We start from the raw sequence: 14940 nt of genomic DNA on the forward strand, positions 1-14940 counted from the left end.
GTGATGGCTAGGATTTTCAGGGAGTTAGAGATGAAAAAGTCATGGGTGGGGTTTAGTTTGTGACAGTTTGTTACCTGGCATTCAAAAGGGTAAAGCAGAGATGGAAAGAGTGAAGGGGGAAGATGTGAATGAGATTGTCAAGATTGATTGCTGGTGGCAAAATTGATTTGGAGCTAGGAGATAGGGAGTGTGATGGGATGGGGCAGACGCTTGCGCAAACAGGAGAAACTGTCAGTAGTGGGCAAGAAAGGAGTTTAGTATGAGGTGAGAGGAGGTGGAGAGAGAACGAAGGGAGCAGGCCTTATTGGAAGGGGGCCGGACAACAGGGGAAGACAAGTGATTGAAAGTGCAGAGAGGGTACCAGTGAGGGGAAATGGAAGACAGAGGGAGAAGGAGGAAGAGGAGACTAGGAGGAGGGCATTGGTATGAGATGCCTGTGTGGATCCCACGAGGAGGACAAAGAGGTAGGAGCTGGTGGTAGGAAAAAAGAGTATCAGGTAGAAGAAAAGAGTATCAGTCCAATAAGTGAGGAGAGCTGAAGAAAAGGGAGACATGGTGTGGATGAGGGGAAAGCGAGGAGGAGAAATGGCAATAGTAATGGTAACAGTGACGTGCAAAAACAGTGCAGGGACAATTTCAAAATGCAGGTAAATATGTAGATAAAAAAGGACAGTGCAGGTAAAACTAAAAGCAGAACTAAAATACTATACTATATAACTGAATAATCTGAAAATATTATTGTATTGAAGACCTTAATCATATATAATGTTAATATAGCATAGGTTAGTATAAATGGTAAAAAGCAATGTCAGTGCAGGTAGAAATTACTAAGGAATGCAGGTTAATGACAATGGCATAGGAATGCTATAGAGACAGAGATGTCTATAATAATAAAAAAAATAGTCAATACGTCTGTAAGGAGTGCCTAGGTGGTGGAGAGCATATGTTGTAGTCTTCCTGTAGCATTGATTTCAGGCAGAATGTACTCCTTCTGTTCACCTCTTTTTTAACTCCTCTATAACTCAATTATGATATATAATAATAATAATACACTTGTAGCAACCTACACTTAGAGCAGAGTATACAAGCTAAACAGCCATACTGGCAATAGAGCCATAACACACTGATTAAGGATACTAACAGGAAAATGTATGTAGTCATCGCCTTGATTCAAAACCCCAAAACCTCCCACAACAGACTAGCAATAAATCGCAAAGAAAAACAAAGAGTACAGCAATTGTTGAAGCTGGAAAACGCTTCTGCGCATGCTTCACATTGGCTTCTTTAGGGAGGCTTCATTCCCTTACCAAGATGACCGTCATCTGTAGTTCTGCGCATGCGCGGCACCATCTTATCACTGTGTTAAAGCACCAAAGTGGGAGATGGACATCTTCTATTTAGCTCCAGAGAGACCCTGAGATTGTCGCTGATCCATTCTGTATTACCGCTAGTATACTGCACTGCTACCACATAGTCAATAGCTGTTTATCTGTATGCTCCACTCCGCTCCATCCATCAAGTCTGTGCATTCATAATTGTGAGTATGGCTGAACATTCACATTACCACTAAATAAACCATCCCTTAGGTTTATTGCTGGACTCTTTTTTGACTCAGGGCATCTGCTGGTATGTACATATACTCTGCCATACCACCGTCACCTGTAGACACATATTCCAACAGGCATGCAAGTTACAGTTACACAAGCCCCAAGCTACTAGAATGCCCAGCAGCACACAGATGCCATGTTAGACACCTGCAAACACAGGCCCTCATTCAGAGCCGCTCGCAAAAAGCGAGCGCTCCCTCTGAATGAGGGCGTCCGCTTTTTTTTGAAAGCCGGCCTCCTGGCCACTCGCTAATCTGTGGGTGACCACCCACAGCTTTTGCGAGCGGCCAGGTGATGGTCGCAACCATCGGGCTTGCAACGAGACCCTTGTGGTAGGATCTCGTTTGCCGCAAGCCCCAGTGAGCTTCCGGCTCTAATAGAGCAGGCGTTACTTCAGGAACACCTCCGTTTGTCCAGCCACCCTCCCATCCAACGGGACGAGCTGTCGATCAACATCGACAGCCGCCCCGTTTGTAGTGAGCCCCGGAGTGAATTTCTCACTCGCTACGGGGCTTGCGCACGCCGCGCGTGCGCAATGCACAACCATTGACCCGCTTACGAAAGCATAGCGCTTGCGAGCGGGTCTTAATGAGGGTCACAGAGTGAAGATAGCACAGTGTCTTTTCAGTGCAGTGTGTCAGCAGAGAATCTAAAGAGTGCACAGGAGATGCATAATCTTATCAGTAAGAAATATGCACATAGGAGCTACACCTATACTGGGGTTTATCAAACTTAAAGGTGCAGAGAATAACACCACATAGAAGTTTGCTACAAATTTCAACTTAAATGTGAAAGGTTGTGAATAGTAACAGCTACAATTGATCCCAGTTACAGTCCAAACCCAGATGATATAGAGAGAGCCATGGGTACGATTGGTTTGAATGTTGAACAACAGTTGTACTCTATAAACATGGGAAAGTGTCAGCAAATGACATGTGGACAGCACTGCAACTAGCATATCAAGATGGGGTCTGATGAGAAGAATAAATCTGAGATGTGTATTGTATAATACCAAGTTATGTAAATGCAGCAGTATGACTGAATACATTGACAAATTATGTCTATTTCTTTTTCCATTAATACATTCTTTTTTGAGTATTTGCAAAAAAAATATATATTTTTGGAGATACAGAAAAAAGAGAAGGGGAAAAAACATGGGGATAAAGACAAGGAAACAAATAACGAGAAAAGTAACAGGACATGTACAGGCATCAAACAAATATTAAAACTGTAATTATACAAAAGGTGAAAAAGTTAGGCATCCGAATCCACCAGTGGAGGCTCATTTAGGTTGAAAGGGGGAGAGAGACTCTTTGGGTTAGAGCACAAGAGATGCACCCTTCAAATTTGTTACATATACATTCCGAGGGTACAATTTTACAATAGGAGAGGATGGAGCCATAAAGTAGGCAACTTCCCTCGTCCCTATTTCAAAATGGAATTGCGTTTTCACTATAACTTTAGTAAATGGAGGAGGGGAAGGGCATTTCCAATACTGAGCTATAGTAGCTCTAGCAGATATCAAAATGTGACCGAGGACACAATGGGCCGATTTAGGAACAGAAATGGTATACCAGTGTAGAAGGGCAAGAAAGGGGTCTAGATGTAAGGTGAGACCTAGAACGTCTTGTATAAGAGTAAATACTTCCTCCAGTCTATTTAAAAGTTTAACATGCAATTCAGTATGATTAGTGCATTTAGATAAGGAGAAAGAAGAAAGATGAATAGTCTCCCATTGTGAAAGGGTGAAAGAGTGTTGAAGGTCTATTTCCCACTGAAACTGGACCGGAGATTTGATCGTTAAATCTGTAGGGGACAATAAAAAATACCAATAAGATATAGCACCAGGAGGAGGGTTTAGATAACTTACTGAAAATTTGACTTGGTGGTGTCTGAAATACAGTGCGACCAGTATTTATCAGAGCAAACCAATGCTTAAGTTGGAGATAGTAAAACTAGGCTGAAGGACTTAACGCATACTTGATGCAAAGGGCGGTATATGATAAAGTAGAAGATGAGGAAAATAAGTAATTTCTAGTGGGAAGGGTAAAATCAAAACAAATCGGGAGATTAAGATTACAGGTTTTTAAAGTAATGCTTTAGGGAATAATGAGAGCTGCGGTCGAAGTTGTTGGGCTAACCAAAGGAGGTCTGATAGAGGGAATCCACGAAAAAGGACACGTTCCAATGTAAGAGGTGGGAGGGGGGGGTCCCCCTGAACTGGCTGAGTGGAGCCTCGGCTGCGGTGCCGGTGGACTCGGGCACTTACCTCCTGACTCCCAGACTCTCACCTTCAGGCCGCTCCCGTCGACGGTCCTGGAGCACAGGTCGGACGCGGACAGTCGCGAACTGGGTTTCCACTCCTGGCCCTGGAAAAGAACAAGGTGCTGAGGCGGGGTGACCTCCACTGGGATCAGTGGATGGTCATCATTGGCACTTGTGGCCTTAGACTGGCTACACCTACGTGCCAAGCACAAGGGTGTACCCCGAACGAAAACGCCCGACAGGGAAAAGGGAAGTTGGGTGACACACAACACAAACAGCAAACAAAACAATTACGCTCACCAGAAATAATCTTGTCCCTTTGCTGGACGAGTCCTGATCTCAGCACCTGTAGATGAACACAACAGCGAGAGCCCCGCACAGTACCCGACACAATAACAGATACCTTACCACTGCCTACCTTTAATGGGGGCCTGACTGTGGGAGATACAGCGACTTACCAACAGCCTACCTTTAATGGGGGCCTGACTGAGGGGGAGAACGTCCTGGTCCCAGCCCGGTCTACCTTTGATGGGGGCCTGACCGCCTGACCAATTTTCACGATGCTTCTAGGGCCTTCTGCCCTTGCGTACCTGTGGCCTAGCCTGACTGTCCCTTGTCCAAGGCCTAGCGCCGAACTACAAAGATCACGGCCTAACGCCGACAGCAACAACTCCTATGGCCTAACACAGACTCATAGTGACCACGGCCTGGTGCCGAATTAACATACCCCACGGCCTAGCGCCGACTTACAAAGAGACACGGCCTAGCACCGACTTACCATGTGACACGGCCTAGCGCCAAATTACCATGCGACACGGCCTAGCGCCGAATTACCATGCGACACGGCCTAGCGCCGAATTACCATGCGACACGGCCTAGCGCCGAACCCTGGTGGTCTAGGGAGGTGTGAGAGACTTACCAGTCCCGGGGCCTCCGGCGGAGCCGAGCCTGACCCAGCCTCCGCGTGGTCTTCACCGGAGGTGGAACAACGTCCGCCACCTCCGAGCTTCCTGCAGTCTTCACCTGGGCAGCAGTGGCCGGGGCTAGCTCTTTTGCGTCGCACACTGCTGCCCCAGGGCATCCGGTGCCTTCTCCGTCTTCACTCCTGGTGGGCGCCGGTCTGCAGCTCTTCGCCCGGCGGGCGGCAGCCTGGGGGAGCTCTTTTTCGATGGCCGCTGCCCGGCGGGACTTCCGTCGTCTTCCTGCTAGTATCTTCGGGAGCTCTTCACCGCTCCGTCCCGGCCGTCGCACTTCCCGTCCTCTCCTCGCGCCAGCTAATTCAAGCCGACGCCAGGGGGCGGGGTGATGACGCGGCGAGCTACGATTGGCTCGCCGTGGCCATCCCCTGCTGGCTGCCGATCTGTGAGCCCTGATTGGTTCACAGTCGGCGCCACATTCAAAGGGGCACGTGCTGATTGGCTGAGTCTGAATCCACCGGGATTCAGACTTGCCATCATGCCCGTGGAGTAGCGGCGGCGATCCACTGCTACCTCCACGCCCGCTGCGCCGGATGGGGGGTGGGATCACGACCGATCCTGACTCGCCGGCCAGCTTGCGGATGGGCCCCGCCACACGCTCGAACGGGGCTGGGATCTCTCCGGATCCCACCCCACTCTGATGCCCGGGGCTCCCGGTGCCCCAAGGCACCCCCACCATCCAGGCGTGGAGGGTGAGGATGCCTAGTAGCAGGGTGAGTGACCGCACTGGTACACTCAGCCCTGCTACACCATGTCCACCCAAGGTTAAGAATGAGGGGGAGGAACCAGTCACATAATTGGGAAAGCAAGGCCGCTTCATGGTATCTGGACAGATCAGGGAGATTGAGGCCTCCTTGTGGTTTAGATCGAGCCATATGGTTATAGGCCATTCTAGGAGCTTTATGTTTCCACACACAGAAGAGCATCAATCACCGCATCTGATGTAATAATTTATAAGGGATTGCATATGGGATAGCTCAGAATAAATACATCAATTTAGGTAATAACATCATCTTAAATGCCGCTAAGCGGCCCAACCAGGAGACTTCGTGATTCATCCAAGCAGTAGCCAAAGATGACAGTTGAGTCAATATGGGGACATAATTTACATTAAAAACATTTTAAATAATGGAGGGAATAGAAATTTCCAGATAAGATAAAGCAGAATCTTTCCAAATAAAAGGAAAACGTTCTTTCAAAGATCGTAGCGTTGAAAGGGGAATAAAGCTTCAGATTTGGTACCATTAACTTTATAGTAAGAAGCAGCACTATAGTTGTTGAAATATTATGGAGGGATATCAATGAGGTCTCCCAGTCAGTTACAAATAATAGAACATCATCTGCAAAGAGACACAATTTATGAGAGGTATTGTAAACTGAGAGTCCAGGAAATTCAGAAGATAAGCAAATCTTTTGGGCCAGGGGTTCTATGGCTAATACAAATATTAATGGGGAGAGAGGGCACCCCTGTCTAGTACCGTTAGAAATCGGGAAAGGAGAGGAGAGAAAGCCACTGCTAAAAATTTGGGTTGAAGAGCAGGTATAAAGAGCATTAATGGATCGGAGAATATCACCCTGAAGTCCGAACCTGGATAACACCTGGTGCATATAATCCCAATGGAGTCTGTCGAAAGCTTTTTCAGCATCAAGAGAGATGGAGCAATTGCAATTTATGATATGACACCCATTCAACCAAATCTAGAACTCTACTGGTATTATCAGGAGCCTGACGTCCGAGAACAAAGCCCACCTGGTAAGGATGTACCAATTGTGGAAGTAAGCATAGATTTTTACATCTGTGTTAAGAAGCGCTATAGGTCTATAATTTTTACATTAAGAGGGGTCCTTACCAGGCTTCGGGATAGTTACAATTTGAGCCTTCACCATTTCAGCTGGAAAAGAGCCAGTGTTAGTAGCCTCCATATATAGTCGTAGAAGAATTGGGGAAATGATCTCGCTGAATGTGGAGTAAAAGGAGTTGATAAAACCGTCAGGGCCAGGGACCTTACCCTTGTGTAGTTGTTGAATTACCAACTGTATTTCCTTTAAAAACCAAGGGGTGTTCAAGGACGCCAGGCTATCGACATCTAAAGAAGGGAGAGACAAGCCGTCCAAAAAAAAATATATAATGTCAGCTGACGGTTGGGGAACGGAAGGGTTGTCACGTAGATTGTACAATTTTGGATAATAGTCTGAAAATAAATTAAATTATGTCTATTTCTCAGCAACTAATGTCTGTAGGAGTGCAAGTAGATGATGAATAGATGCTACTAAACTTAATGCCTGAGTTTGTCTTTCTATTTGTAGTGTTAGAAGCAAACAGTCAAGTTAAGCACAGAGCAAAGCTACTGCAGTTCCAAGAATGTGTGCCATGTGAATGTGTAATAACGATATAAATTATATGGTGTCTTGTTTCAAATATTTTCTTCACAGTGGGGATAAAGGTGCCACCAGACCCTTACTATCTGGGCATGGTGACACTTGTGGTTCTCCAAGTGCTGCTATGCTGGGGCTGGCTTGCTGGGACCTGTAGTTCCACTTAAAAGAACAATATTAATAACTATCACCCATTATCCAGTGGTGCAGGGAAAAGCCCCAGGCTTCACCCTAGCCCTGGAGTATCCTCAGGAGGGGTGACCCCCCTTTTTTTGGAAATCCAGGGCTGGCTGACCGGTTTGGGGCTGGATAATGCTTTGGAAGGGGGACCCCATTAAGTGTGTCCCTCTCCTATGACATTACCCCCTGGATGGTTGAGCCCAGTGCTGGTTAAAGGAAATATGGGGGAACCAAATGCTGTTTTTCCCCAAAATTTACAGAACCAGAACTGGCTCAGAGGTCTGGTTATGCTGGTTATGCTTTTGTGGGGAAACCCCATGCTGATTTCTTTCTAATTTTTGTTGGAGAGACGCAGGAGGCATGAGCTGGGGGGCACAGGGGGCTGAGCTGGAAATATGCAGTTGGGTGAGCTGGAGAGAAGCAGAAAGAGAGCTGGAGAGACACAGGAGGCATGAGCTAGAGGCATGCAGGGGGCACGAGGGTGGCGGGCAGGGGAGATGAGTTCCACCACCTCTCTAGGACCACTTTAAATCCTGATAGATGCATATAAAATGACACCCCTGACGGATGTGTTTTTGGTACTGTATGATCTGAGGATTTGTGCTGCAAGTCTTTCAGTCAACAGAACATGGGTAGAAAATTATATTAAATAATAATACAATGTATCCATATTCACGCCAGATTCGTTCACATGGCTTGAGAATTGACAGATCACTTACTATGTGTGTGTGTGGAGCATCAGTTCTGGATATTACACACTGCTAAATATCTAAAAACATTATGAGACTCCGTTATAAGAAAAAAAATGTATCAGCTCTTTTACTGTTTTCCTGCTCGATGTTTTAAAGTAGCAGTCATTTAAAAGGCAAAATCAACTTGGTTTTGCCCTTTTAAATTATTGCTAATTTAAAACATTGGGTAGACTCACATAGGAATCGCCGATGTTTGCAGTCCGCAGGCTATTTCATTTATTGGGTTGGGTTAGGGAAGCTGGCACTCAGGATCCCGGTGGTCAAAATCCTGACACCAGCATCCCAACTGGTTTAGGACACTTGTAGGTCAGTATCCGAGCCCTCTCTCTAACCCTAATCCTCCCTCCCTGGTGCCTAAACCTAACCTCCCCTCTTGGTGCCTAAACCTAACCTCCCCGTAACCCCAGTACTTACCGTTGGGATGCCGGCACTGGGATTCTGACAGGTGTCGGGATTCCAGTGCCGGCATCCCGACTGTAGGGATTTTGACCGGAGCCCCATTTACCCAATGGTCTCCATTTGCCATACAACTCTGCATTCCATGTTTTGGCCGCCAGGGTCATGTCCTTTATTTGTTTTTCTGGTTTTGGATTCTAGATTGTTTACTTCAGTTTCATTGTGTATGCTCTATCATGTGTGTGCCCCGTCTATTATATTTTTTAGGTACAATTACAGTCCTATTTAACGTGTTCTGTTTAAATGCTGAAACAAATAAAAAGTATGTATAAAAAAAAACCTTATGGGACTGGCGTTTACTATGAGAAAAGATGATAAGTAACATGACATGTATGCATTGACTTTGCGTAAATAAACTTAGATCACATAAATACAAAATTTATGTTAAAATTGGTGTCCTGCTCCAAAGGAACTTTTATTACATACTGGTGAGAAATTGTTTATGTAAATGTAATTAAACTGGGACCAAATTATTATCTTCACAGTTTTATAGCAAATTATAATTTACTGTAATTTTCACACACATATTACTGTAATTTGTACACATATACATACTTAAATATCCATGCTTGCATACATAGTGCACCTCATTTTAATTTGCATCAAAAGCATTGTGACAACAATGTGCAAATGAAGTGCTAGGAGGTGACAGTGTAAATGTAACTAAGCAGAAAACAGTTTATACAGTTTGAGTTCATTAATTCTATCAGAAGAGTCCCAATACTTTCTATGTATATCCCATGCTGTGTTAAGGAAGTCTGCAGCAGTGTAAACATAATGGTCTCAATTGAAAAGAATGTGAAAGTATTTATTTCAGATAGGGCTACTGAAGTGAGCCATGAATACACACATTTCTGAGACTATGATACATACAATAGATATTAGATTAGTTTTTGCTTCAAAGCCATTCACAGTGGCCCTGATTCAGAGCCGGACGCTCTGACAGAGCGCTCGCTCTGAATCAGGGCAATCCCTGGTCCTTTTTGGAGCGGCCTCCTGGCTGCCTCCGTCGTGCGCATGCGCACTTGGGCACCATCGACCCGCTTGCGAGCGCTCAGCGCTCGCGAGCGGGTCAGAATCAGGCCCAGTGTTTGGATAAGACCACATAACACCTCCTGTATGATATTACTATATTGTATGTATCACACGTGTGTCAGCACTCAAATATGCAATTTATGACACTTTACCACAAATAACTGTTTATTCCAGGTCTCGGAGATACACCACAAGCTTCAGTTAATTTCTTAAGTATCATGCAAGTGAAACCAACTATAATACCATTAACTCATGCAGCAAAATACCTCTTACATTCTTTTATAGAGCAGTCAGGGAAGCCAGGTAGTAAGCTCAGCTTTAGTACAGAGCAAACACTGTACATCTCAAACACCAACACATAGCTTATACTTTTCAATGGTATAATAATTTGTACAGCTCAGACAGACAGTAACACCTGTGCTGTCTCTCGTTTTTTTGCATTATATGGATGGAAAATTCTAGTACAGAATAGATGAACTACCCTTGTCAGTTTCATGCTTTGTTTTACCATGGACAATGTGCTTTTCCACCAAGGTGCAACTTTCAGGTGCAATGTGCATTTCATTAAATGTATTGTAGAAGATCGATTTTCACCAGAGCTGGTAAAAAATGTTAATCTATTTCCAGAGTGAATACGATTGTGCACCTCTCTGTGCTGAGCAAACCTTGTTTTTGCACTGCTCTAAAAAAACTAGACACACTGATGAGCGGCTGATGAGCGGCTGAGCCTACTTTGTACTTTGTAAAGATTGTTCTTCCTCCGCTCAAGTTCTTCCTTTGGGAATGTGCTACCTTCTACTCCTCCACAAACACTGCAATCTTGATTTCCAAAACTATGCATGTTTGCATAAATTAAGACATAAAGCACCCCAAAGATGGTTTTGCTCTGCACATTTGCCCTATTCATAAATTAAGTCCACTGCTGTTAGTTCAGCCCAAAAATAATAGAGATTGGTTCGAGTTCTATATAGGGAGATGTGAACAATCACCTAAGCAGTTCTCCCGAGTTCGGGAGCAATTACCATTTAGTCACTAGAGAACAATTAAATAAAAGGACAAATAAAAACTGAAAGAAAAAAACTAAGAAAGCAAAAGATGAAGAGAGAATTACAGTAATACAACTAGATGGTCATAGCTGAGTACATGAGAGGGTTAGGTTTAGGCACGAAGGGGGAAATCTTAGGTTTAGGCACTAACATGGAGGGTTAGGGTTAGGCTACAAGAAGGGAGGGTTAGGGTTAGGGGGGAAGGGGAAGGGTAAGTATACTTACCCGACCCCTGTCGGGATACCAACCATCAGGATGCCACTGTCGGTATTCTGACAGGAAACATCTCAACAGCCGGCATTACATACCCATTCCGACTATGGCCCTTATTCAATTTGAAGCATTAAGTCCGGATCCGCGTTAAGTTACCGCCGATGACGTAATTATCGCCTGTTTTGGTTTTACCCCGTATTCAAATTGAAAGACTTTCCGCCTAGGTGGAAAGTCAATGCAATGTAATAGGCGGTAAAGTATCGCCTATGAATGGCAGGCAGAAAAAAGTGCAGAATTGGGGTTTTGGGGTGCAACGTTTCGGGAACCCCCGTGCAGCCTTCAGACAGTCCCACAAATGTAATCTGTTTCAGAAAATTTTTAAAAAAAAAAAAACCTTAAGAACACCCCAAAAATTGACTTTGAAAAAGGGGGCGGAAAAAAAAATGTTGGGGTACAAAGTTAAAAACTAGCGAACTTGACTCTGGGGGGGTCCCCAAGTATGCCCCAGGTGTTTTTTTGATTGCAGGTGTTTGCAGCAGGTGGATTTTTCACAATTTTTTCAACTTCACTTTTTCAACTTTAAATATGCTGACCCCCATTTTCAAGTACCCCAAATTTGCTGGGATAAGTTATTTTCTGGAAAAAATACTCCTAAATACTATTCTGCATCAGGTATAGAAAAACGCTATTTAGTAGCTATTGAGCCCATTTAAAAACACCAAATACCTTCAGCAAGCCAAATCGGGGGGTACCATAGTGAACCTCCATGTCAGAGCATAATTTGGGGGGTGACAGGCTGTTTTCCCCAAAAATGACAGTACTTTCCGCTTGTTGCAGTATCGCCGGGTGCCATTTACGCGTACTTTGAAATTGAATACGGGGTAAGCGTGCACGCGCGCGATACTTTAACGCCTACAAAACAGGCGAAGTCGGCGTTAAGTCCGGGCCGCATTAACTTAACGCGGTTCGGCTCAAATTGAATACGGCTCTATGGTATGTAGTGAAGAGTGTTTTCACAAATCACTACTGTATACAAGCTTATATCAACATTTATATCCTGAATTGTATGGTATTGCACAATCATTTTATACTCACCACCTGCAGTTTGCTGGTTGTTCTGACTTGTCGAATCCCATCAGTCGGAACGCAGTGATCTGCATGTCCATTGCAAAAGCAACTTCCCTTAACTATGAAATCATAAACAGCATAGTGTGATAGGGACTGTGGTTTGATGTCCGAGTCCTTGTTGTGGCATGGACACAGCTGTTGCTTCAGCAACTGAACCCGTAGGTTAGTGATCTTCAGCTGGTCCTGTGCTTCTTCACTATAGGGATCCCCACTTGAATATGGAGGTGACAGAGCTCGATAAATGACCTAGTGATAGATACACACACACACAATTTTAATTAGGAGAGAAAACAATGCCATCAACTAATCTGTTACTGGTAGGTTTTTATTTAACATTTTGATAAAATTATGAATATGTAACACTTTATTTGCCAAAAGGTTATAGGATGGAACGTAATGCTAAGATTTCTATTGCTAATATAAATAGAAAGCAATAAACAAGTAGACACTTTATAGAGATTATGGAAATTAAGTCCTCAATGACAACCACTTTCAGACATGCCCGCCCACCATCAGGCATGTCCGCCCACCATCAGGCACGCCTGCCCACCATCAGGCATGTCCGTCCATCATAAGACATGCCCGCCCACCATCAGGCACCTTGTATGCACCTTTACAGTAGAGAACCAATATATCAGAGCTGTCCAAGTAGAACTGAGGTACATACTGTACAGACAGTACAGTAATATAAATAATACATTCTTAGCTGTCCCCTACCCTTAATAACACAATGGAATTATATATACATTTCATTACCTCTCTCTAAAAGGATTCCTGTTTCAGGAACAGTTCATATTTCTAAGTCTGGATTGATGAAAGGTGTCAGGTAAGAAAGACAGACAGTATGGATTTGAATCACTATTGAGTAAAACTTGTGATCTCGTGTTGGAAACTGAACTTTTGTGACTTCTGACAGCATGCCTGTGCTTTGATTTAGTAGCACATATGGACATAAAAAGGGTAGTTAAACATGAGTATGTATGTAGATATGAGCTAGGCACACCTGGCAGATAGGTACCATGCTATTCAGTTAACCTTTTGGTTCATAAAAAAATGCCTTAGGGAAATATTTACACCATCTGGGTCTTCACATTTGTGATACCATATGGTACTTATCTAACACACAACAATAATTGTGTCAACACCAAACAATCTGTTGAGTATCACTTTTCCTGCTGCTAGAAACCGCACAATGGCATGCTTCTATACTCATGGATTTATCCTTATATATGATCAGCAACATCCTAACCATAAGATGATCTTCTCACATACAGTGGTACAACTTCATTGGCCAAGTAAGCCTGCTGCCATGTCTTCACCAGTCCAAGCCGCATTGCTACCTTGTGGTTCCATCCACAAGACTTTATGTGTGAAATAAATGGTTTCCACCTCGAGATCTGCTAGACTTTTCTGTGATACCCGATCGCAAGTCAAAAACAGAAGTTTTCATATGCTGTAGAGGAGAATGAGTTGTGCTTAGCCCTAAGTTCAAAAGTTGCTTACTGAACATTCCAAGTTACTGAGTGTTATTAAACATATTACTCAAAGGAGGAAATGTAAGCTACAACAATAGAACCTAGACATTTGCATTGATTGTCTAACTTTCACTCGGCTCATTTGTTGCTATGATTTTAGTACATACTAGCTCAGTGTTGGCTAACCTTGACACTCCAGCTGTTATGGAACTACATAACCCAGCATGCACTGCTACAGTTTTGCTATTAAGGCATGCTAAACTGTGGCAGGGCATGCTGGGATATATAGTTCCACAACAGCTAGAGAGTCAAGGTTAGCCAACACTGTACTAGCTGTTGCCTGCGGCTTCGGCAACGATGAAATCGCTTCTGCAAACATTTTTTTATTTGAGGTGTTCTAGTTGCATTGCTTTGCATAGGTGCCCTGTTGCAGGAGTGGCACACGTGACCAGCAGCACTATACAGACTGGTGGCAGCAGCGCCTTCACCCACCACTCACACCAATGTCACTGTGTGCCCTGTTCACAGACTGCTATGTAGCCTATCCTATTCAAGTGAACGCAGGTCCAAAGCACCTCTCTCCCCACCCCTTAGCGGCCGCGCGTAAGGTGCCACACCTATCTCTTGCACTGATGACGTCAATACATTTTCTTTTTGTTATTACTCAGCACAACATTCTTATTATATTAGTAGAATTACACCTTTAAGCTATGTTACTAAATAACAAACAGAAAGAAAACTCCGGCGCTTGTTGGTTGAGAATAATATAAAAATAAATATCTAGTGAGATTAATATAAAACTCAGCTGCAGAGAATTAGACGAGCCTGTGAAAACTCCCTCCGTCATGCGCCCTGCGCTCGCGAGCGGGTCTGAATGAGACCCTAAGTTTTTAAGGTTTACAGGACAGATTTAAATGCAGTACAAATAGTTACAGGTCTCTCAATAAGATTATATGGTTGTTGTGCTTAGGACAAGGAATTATAAATGTTGCTGGAGTCCACTGATGGATGTAACCTTTTAAAATAACCACAATAAAATTGAAGTAGAACGAATTGACTTGATAATTATATAGTATTTATGTTTCTCAAATCACTCAATGACAAGAATGATTTAAATTAGTTGATCTTTGTGAGTTGAGTTGTGATTGGAAAGAGTTGGTTTGTAAGGAGAAGGGAGGGCAGCAGAATGGGAAATTGTGGGATATGGAGTGGGGAAGGAGGGGGGTCATGGAGCTAATAACTGTTCCTTTACAAGGTTCCCAGAAAAGGTGTGGAGAGATAGTAATACGAGGAGGATGCAATCGGCGTGTCAGCTCTCACTAGGTCTATAGTTTGAATGTTATCCCCTGTGTTTACATCATGGGATACTCCTATATCAGTTTTCCACCCTAGCTAATGGTGGTGATTCAGGGGCCAGCATTATATTTTTT

The 14940-nt window shown here is 44.0% G+C and overlaps 1 protein-coding gene across 3 annotated transcripts in view; it reads right to left on the minus strand.

The window, feature by feature from the left end:
• The window catches only part of NTN4 (netrin 4), a 212618-nt gene that overhangs the window by 60947 nt on the left and 136731 nt on the right, over positions 1-14940 (minus strand). For all 3 annotated transcript variants that reach the window (XM_088454585.1, XM_088454584.1, XM_088454586.1), the window contains exon 3: positions 12003-12281. In XM_088454585.1, the coding sequence (XP_088310711.1) occupies positions 12003-12281 (279 nt within the window). The remainder of the gene's footprint in view (positions 1-12002; positions 12282-14940) is intronic.

The sequence above is a fragment of the Taudactylus pleione genome, unplaced genomic scaffold, assembly GCF_031769625.1.
Source record: "Taudactylus pleione unplaced genomic scaffold, aTauple2 ptg000040l, whole genome shotgun sequence".
NCBI classification, from domain to species: domain Eukaryota; kingdom Metazoa; phylum Chordata; class Amphibia; order Anura; family Myobatrachidae; genus Taudactylus; species Taudactylus pleione.